Genomic DNA, 7,500 nt, shown 5'->3' on the forward strand with positions numbered 1-7,500 from the left:
GTCGCCAGTTTGATCCCCTGAGCCAACAGTCCATGACTGAGGTGCCCTTGAGCAAGACACCTAACCCCCAACTGCTCCCCGGAGGCTGTGGATAGGGCTGCCCACTGCTCTGGGCAAGTGTGCTCACTGCCCCCTAGTGTGTGTGTTCACTAGTGTGTATGTGGTGTTTCACTGGACGGATGGGTTAAAGGAGGAGGTGAAATTTCCCCGTTGGGTCTAATAAGGGTCACTTAATTAACGATAACTTGAATTATCTTTATTGTATAATTGGTGATGCACTTTGAATGGTCGCAGTGCATGAAAGGTTCTAGATAAATAAACTTGCATATTTGCCTAGAGTGTAGAGGATCCAGAACTCAGAAGTGGTATGATGGACCGATATCTGATATTTTCCATGTAAATATCGGCTGATGATGATTCATAAACATCCATGAACTGTATAAATTGGCACTAAATTATAGATGATCATCAAAATGAATAAAATGATGAAACATCGATATTTTAGTGCGGTAACTCAGCATCACCTAAACACTCTTCTGCTCTTTTCATCAGTCTGTCTGATGCTGATGGTTTTCCTGCTGTTTCTTCTTAAATAGCTTATTTTTTTTTGTAAATATATTAATAAAAATGAATCATTAAACTTCCCGAGCTTCCATGTTTTTAATGGAGTTGTTCCGTTTTTTGTAATAAGACACACTGAATGGGGTGAACATGTCATGTCCAGTCATGGTAGGACCTTCATGCTCTGTCTGTGCTGTTTTTATTCCCAGATGATCAGAGCCAGGAGCTGAGCGTGAGCGGCGGAGTGTCCAGACAGTGCTTCTACAACCTGACCCCCGACACACAGTACAGCATCAGTGTACACACTGAGATACAGGGCACGGTGGGACCTGGGGTCATCGTCACCGCCACAACACGTAAACAGCTCCCACTCAAACACACATTCATAAAAGAGGTCACCCTGTATTCACTCTCAGACTCTTAAGCCGTATTGGGACGGGATTAGTTTTCCGTGAGGAGACGAGTGATGCCAGTTCACCTCAGATGACCGATTCACACGGGATAATAAGGAATGACGGAAATGGGAGCGGCTATTCCACCCTCCCCACTCCAGACGAGAGCGGAAAATATGTTAAAACGTTTAATTTCATCGTTATTTTGTTTGCCCTGTTTGTCTTTATGTTTTAGGTGAGTGTAGTGGATCATCAGCATCACGATTAGCTTGGGAATTTGTAGCCGTCAGCTTCATTGAATAAAATCATAAAGGTGTTACTAGGACTGTTTATAGCGCAGCACAGCTGGACTGTCCGAAGTGAGGCCTGCGGAACAAAGTTGACCTGCGAGGTGGCCATTGGATTTGGTCAGAAACTGTCCCCCAGTGACAAAACAGATACGTTTTACTTTTAAATTGTATTTTTAAGGATTTATGCAACAAAAATAGTGTAATGTCGTTTAATGTCGTACACCCCCTGGTCTCGACAGCGCATGTCCCGACCTCTGATTACTGTCCTGGTCCAGATAGCTGCCCTGATCCCTGTCCTGCCGCCTCTCCTGCCTGCTGTCCCAATCACTATCCTGATCTCTGTCCTGATCACTGACTTGCCTATGGTCCTGATCACTGTCCTGATCCTGATCACTGTCCTGCCCACTGTCCAGAACACTGTCCTGATCATTGACTTGCCTATGGTCCTGATCACTGTCCTGATCCTGATCACTGTCCTGATCACTGTCCTGCCCACTGTCCAGAACACTGCCCTGATCACTGTACTGATCACTGACTTGCCTACGGTCCTGATCACTGTCCTGATCCTGCCCACTGTCCGGAACACTGCCCTGATCACTGTCCTGATCACTGACTTGCCTATGGTCCTGATCACTGTCCTGATCCTGATCACTGTCCTGCCCACTGTTCTGCCCACTGTCCAGAACACTGTGCTGATGACGTTCTTTAGAAGGGCTGATTTTATGGTGTTTTATAGAGATTTGGTCATAAATAACTTTATTATTATAATTTTTTGTTTGTTTTTGTTTTTTCAGTTCCGGCTCCGACCCAACCCCCAACTGCACCGCCCCCCACTGTCCCGCCAGCGAAAGAAGGTAAGAGCGAGCCAAGAGCTGGGGGGTAGGGGCGGGGGGTGAGCTGACCAGTTTTGTTTTTTTTATTGCTCTTTGATGTCCCTGTGCGCTGTGCGACCTTTCACTAACGAACATTTAATCTGACAGCTAACCTTTCCAACTATCCGCGCCAAACAACTCAATAAATATAAAGACTCCAGAACCCAGAACCATCCAGCACATTACAGACCCAAACACATTCAGCACATAGAGCTTTCATACACACTATCTAACCAAAAGTGTGTGGACACCTGACCATCGCCATCACACCTATATGGCATTGTTGGACATCCCATTCCAAATCCGTGGGCATTAATATGGAGTTTCTTCCCCTCTGTGGATGTAACAGCTTCCACTCTTCTGGGAAGCTATAAGATGTTAGATTGTGTCTGTGGGAATTTGTGTCTATTCAGTCAGAAGAGCATTTGTGAGGTCAGACACTGATGTTGGACAAGAGGGTGTGGCTCACAATCGACGTTCCAGTTTATCCCAGAGGTGTTCAGTGGGGTTGAGGTCCGGGCTCTGTGCCAGACCGATGGGGTTCCTCCGCACCAAACTGGCCACTCCATGTCTTTATGGAGCTGCTTTGTGCACTGGGGCTCAGTCAGGCTGGAACAGCAAAGGCTCTTCCTCAAACTGCTGACACAAAGCTGGAAAAATTTGTGCTGTAGCGTCAACATCACCCTTCACTGGAAATGAGGGCCCAAAATCCTGAAAAACAGCCCAGCCCATTATCCCTCCTCCACCAAACTTTATTGTCGGCACTGTGCATTCTGGTAGGTAACGTTCTCCTGGCATCCACCAAACTGAGATTCATCATCAGACTGACAGATAAAGAAGCTGATGCATCACTCCAGAGAACACGTTTCCACTGCGGTGGTGCTTTACACCACTCCAGCCGACGATTGGCATTGCACATAGTGATCTTAGGCTTGTGTGCAACTTCTGAGCCATGCAAACCCAATTCATGAAGCTCCCTATGCACAGCTCTTCTGCTGATGTTTCTTCCAGAGTTAGTGTGGAACTCTGTGAGTGATACTGAGTGTTATGAGATGATAGGTGATTTTTACGTGCTGTTCAGCACTTGGCGACCCTGCTCAGTTTGCGTGGTCTACCTCTACATGGCTGAGTCCGTTTCTCCTAGATGCTTCCATTTGACAGTAATAGCACTAACAGTTGTCTGGGGCAGCTTTAGCATGGCAGAAATTTCCCAAACTCACTTGTAGCAAATGTGGCATCCTATGACAGTGCCATGTTTAAAGCCACTGAGCTCTTCAGTCTACTGCCAGTGTTTGTGGAGATGTACGGCTATATGCTTGAATTCATACGCCAATTTCATACGCCTGTTAGCAATGGGTGTGGTTGAAACACTCAAACTCAGTAATTAGTAGGAGTGTCCACATACTTTTGGCCATTGTAGTGTACATGTAAAGCATCACTGACACTTGCATACAGACCCATCACATCTAACAGCTGGTTTAGTATGATGGGGGGAGAAACATGCTATATAACTTCTTTTGCTTGGTCTACAGAGATAGATTGTGCAGGTATACCTTAGATCAACATCTAACACTGCGCAGTTTATAATTTTGTCGTTTATATACCTTCATTCCCAATCAAATGTAGATTTTCAGCACCATGTGACCAACAGACTGCGTGAAAACTCAGCTTTTAGCCCTGCAGCCATACAGTTTGATCAGTTTGAAACTGTTCTGATGTGTTCAGGGAAACTCGGAGAACACGTGGACCAAAATCTAACCTGTCAGACGGACAGGAATGAGTTAATGCTCTAAAATAAAATCCCATCTAAAATGTTGCAACACACACAGCAGCAGCAGCAGCAGCAGCAGCAGCAGCAGCACACCCACGGAGACACTGTGAGAGTGAATTTATGCACCCGTATCTCAGAGCTTGGCGTGTTTACTGTAAGGGTGTCCCCCCGGGGTGCTGTACATCACCCCCCACACCCCCCCACCCCACTGAGGACAGACCAGCTGTAAATATTGCACTGGAGAAAGTATCACTCAAGAGAAGAGAAGAGAAGAGAAGAGAAGAGAAGAGAAGAGAAGAGGAGAGAAGAGGAGAGAAGGAAGATGAGATGAGAGGAGGAGAGAAGAGAAGATAAAAGAAGAGAAGAGAGGGAAGATGAGATGAGAGGAGGAGAGAAGAGAAGATAAAAGAAGAGGAGAGAAGAGAAGAGAAGAGAGGGAAGATGAGATGAGAGGAGGAGAGAAGAGAAGATAAAAGAAGAGGAGAGAAGAAGAGAGGAGAGAAGGGGAAGAAGAGAGGGAGAGATGAGAAGAGATGAGAAGAGAAGAGAAGGGGAAGAAGAGAGATGGATGGGAGAAGAGAAGAGAGGGAAGATGAGATGAGAGGAGGAGAGAAGATAAAAGAAGAACAGAGAAGAGGAGAGAAGAGAAGAGAGGGAGAGATGAGATGGGGAAGAAGAGAGGGGGATGGGAGATGAGAAGAGAAGAGAAGGGGAAGAGAAGAGAAGAGAGGGAGAGATGAGAAGAGAAGAGAAGGGGAAGAGAAGAGAAGAGAGGGAGAGATGAGAAGAGAAGGGGTAGAAGAGAGGGGGATTGGAGAAGAGAAGAGAAGAGAAGAGAAGAGAGGAGGAGAAGAGAGAATAGAATAGAAGAGAAGAGAGGGAAGATAAGATGAGAGGAGGAGAGAAGAGAAAATAAAAGAGGAGAGAAGAGAAGAGGGGAGAAGAGAGGGAGAGATGAGATGAGAAGGGGTAGAAGAGAGGGAGAGATGAGATGGGGAAGAAGAGAGGGGGATGGGAGAAGAGAAGAGAAGAGAGGGAAGATGAGATGAGAGGAGGAGAGAAGGGAAGATAAAAGAAGAGGAGAGGAGAGAAGAGAAGAGAGGGAGAGATGAGATGAGAAGAGAAGAGAAGGGGGAGAAGAGAAGAGAAGAGAAGAGAGGGAGAGAAGAGGAGAAGAGAAGAGAAGAGAAGAGGAGAAGAGAAGAGAGGGAGAGAAGAAGAGAGGAGAGAAGGGGAAGAAGAGAGGGAGAGATGAGAAGAGATGAGAAGAGAAGAGAAGGGGAAGAAGAGAGATGGATGGGAGAAGAGAAGAGAGGGAAGATGAGATGAGAGGAGGAGAGAAGATAAAAGAAGAACAGAGAAGAGGAGAGAAGAGAAGAGAGGGAGAGATGAGATGGGGAAGAAGAGAGGGGGATGGGAGATGAGAAGAGAAGAGAAGGGGAAGAGAAGAGAAGAGAGGGAGAGATGAGAAGAGAAGAGAAGGGGAAGAGAAGAGAAGAGAGGGAGAGATGAGAAGAGAAGAGAAGGGGTAGAAGAGAGGGGGATTGGAGAAGAGAAGAGAAGAGAAGAGAAGAGAGGAGGAGAAGAGAGAATAGAATAGAAGAGAAGAGAGGGAAGATAAGATGAGAGGAGGAGAGAAGAGAAAATAAAAGAGGAGAGAAGAGAAGAGGGGAGAAGAGAGGGAGAGATGAGAAGAGAAGGGGTAGAAGAGAGGGAGAGATGAGATGGGGAAGAAGAGAGGGGGATGGGAGAAGAGAAGAGAAGAGAGGGAAGATGAGATGAGAGGAGGAGAGAAGGGAAGATAAAAGAAGAGGAGAGGAGAGAAGAGAAGAGAGGGAGAGATGAGATGAGAAGAGAAGAGAAGGGGGAGAAGAGAAGAGAAGAGAGGGAGAGAAGAGGAGAAGAGAAGAGAAGAGAAGAGAAGAGGAGAAGAGAAGAGAGGGAGAGAAGAGGAGAAGAGAAGGGAGGGAAGGAAGGGAAGAGAAGAGACGAGAAGAGAAGAGAAGAGAGGGAGAGAAGAGGAGAAGAAGAGAGAAGAGGAGAAGAGAAGAGAAGAGAGGGAGAGAAGAGGAGAAGAGAAGAGAAGAGAGGGAGAGAAGAGGAGAGGAGAGGAGAGAAGAGAAGAGAAGAGAAGAGAAGAGAAGAGAAGAGAAGAGAAGAGGAGAAGAGAAGGGAGGGAAGGAAGGGAAGAGAAGAGATGAGAAGAGAAGAGAAGAGAGGGAGAGAAGAGGAGAAGAAGAGAGAAGAGGAGAAGAGAAGAGAAGAGAGGGAGAGAAGAGGAGAAGAGAAGAGAAGAGAGGGAGAGAAGAGGAGAGGAGAGGAGAGAAGAGAAGAGAAGAGAAGAGAAGAGAGGGAGAGAAGAGGAGAAGAGAAGGGAGGGAAGGAAGGGAAGAGAAGAGACGAGAAGAGAAGAGAAGAGAGGGAGAGAAGAGGAGAAGAAGAGAGAAGAGGAGAAGAGAAGAGAGGGAAGGAAGGGAAGAGAAGAGAAGAGAAGAGAGGGAGAGAAGAGGAGAAGAAGAGAGAAGAGGAGAAGAGAAGAGAAGAGAGGGAGAGAAGAAGAGAAGAGAAGAGAAGAGAAGAGAGGGAGAGAAGAGGAGAAGAGAAGAGAAGGGAGGGAAAGGAAGGGAAGATATATTTGGGAATGGTGAATGGTGATCCCACTGTGGTCTGGCTCTCAGTGTAGACTCAGACAGCTGCTCTGTTAGTGATGATGTCTCTGTCTGCCCCCCCACCTGTTCTTTCCACACCCCCCACACCCCACCCCCCCAGTCTGTAAGGCAGCGAAAGCAGACCTGGTGTTCCTTGTGGACGGATCCTGGAGTATCGGAGATGACAACTTCCAGAAGATTATCCGTTTCCTCTACAGCACCACTGGCGCACTGGACCTCATCGGCCCTGAAGGAACACAGGTGTGCTGGATGTGAAATATGCTGACCTTATATGACCTTTTATGCTTTGTTAATTATATTCAATTACTAATTTATTAATAATTATTATGAATTAATTAAATCACATTCACACAAAACTACACCTACACAAGCATTTACTATAAGACTAGTGTGTAAACTCTAAGTTCTGAGGTTCTGTGTTCCGGAGAGTGAGTTCTTCAGTGCTGTGGGTGAGTTCTACAGTCCAGAGAGTGAGTCCTGTGGTTCTGAGAGTGAGTTCTGCAGTCCTGAGAGTGAGTTCTGAGGTTCTAAGAGTGAGTTCTACAGTCCTGAAAGTGAGTCCTGTGGTTCTAAAAGTGAGTTCTGCAGTCCTGAGCGTGAGTTCTGAGGTTCTGAGAGTGGGTTCTGCAGTTCTGAGCGTGAGTTCTACAGTCCTGAGCGTGAGTTCTACAGTCCTGAAAGTGAGTTCTGAGGTTCTGAGAGTGAGTTCTACAGTCCTGAGCGTGAGTTCTACAGTCCTGAAAGTGAGTCCTGTGGTTCTAAAAGTGAGTTCTGCAGTCCTGAGAGTGGGTTCTGCAGTCCTGAGAGTGGGTTCTGCAGTCCTGAGCGTGAGTTCTGAGGTTCTGAGAGTGAGTTCTGAGGTTCTGAGAGTGAGTTCTACAGTCCTGAAAGTGAATCCTGCGGTTCTGAGAGTGAGTTCTGCAGTCCTGAGTGTGAGTTCTGAGG

General features: G+C 46.6%; 1 protein-coding gene across 1 annotated transcript in view; it reads left to right on the top strand.

Annotated features, from left to right (window-relative positions):
* The window catches only part of col14a1a (collagen, type XIV, alpha 1a), a 189,829-nt gene that overhangs the window by 116,192 nt on the left and 66,137 nt on the right, over positions 1 to 7,500 (top strand). The window contains exons 24-26 of the mRNA XM_037537030.1: positions 771 to 917; positions 2,038 to 2,097; positions 6,656 to 6,795. Coding sequence (XP_037392927.1) covers positions 771 to 917; positions 2,038 to 2,097; positions 6,656 to 6,795 — 347 coding nt within the window. The remainder of the gene's footprint in view (positions 1 to 770; positions 918 to 2,037; positions 2,098 to 6,655; positions 6,796 to 7,500) is intronic.

Source organism: Pygocentrus nattereri, chromosome 3, assembly GCF_015220715.1.
Source record: "Pygocentrus nattereri isolate fPygNat1 chromosome 3, fPygNat1.pri, whole genome shotgun sequence".
Classification (NCBI taxonomy): Eukaryota; Metazoa; Chordata; class Actinopteri; order Characiformes; family Serrasalmidae; genus Pygocentrus; species Pygocentrus nattereri.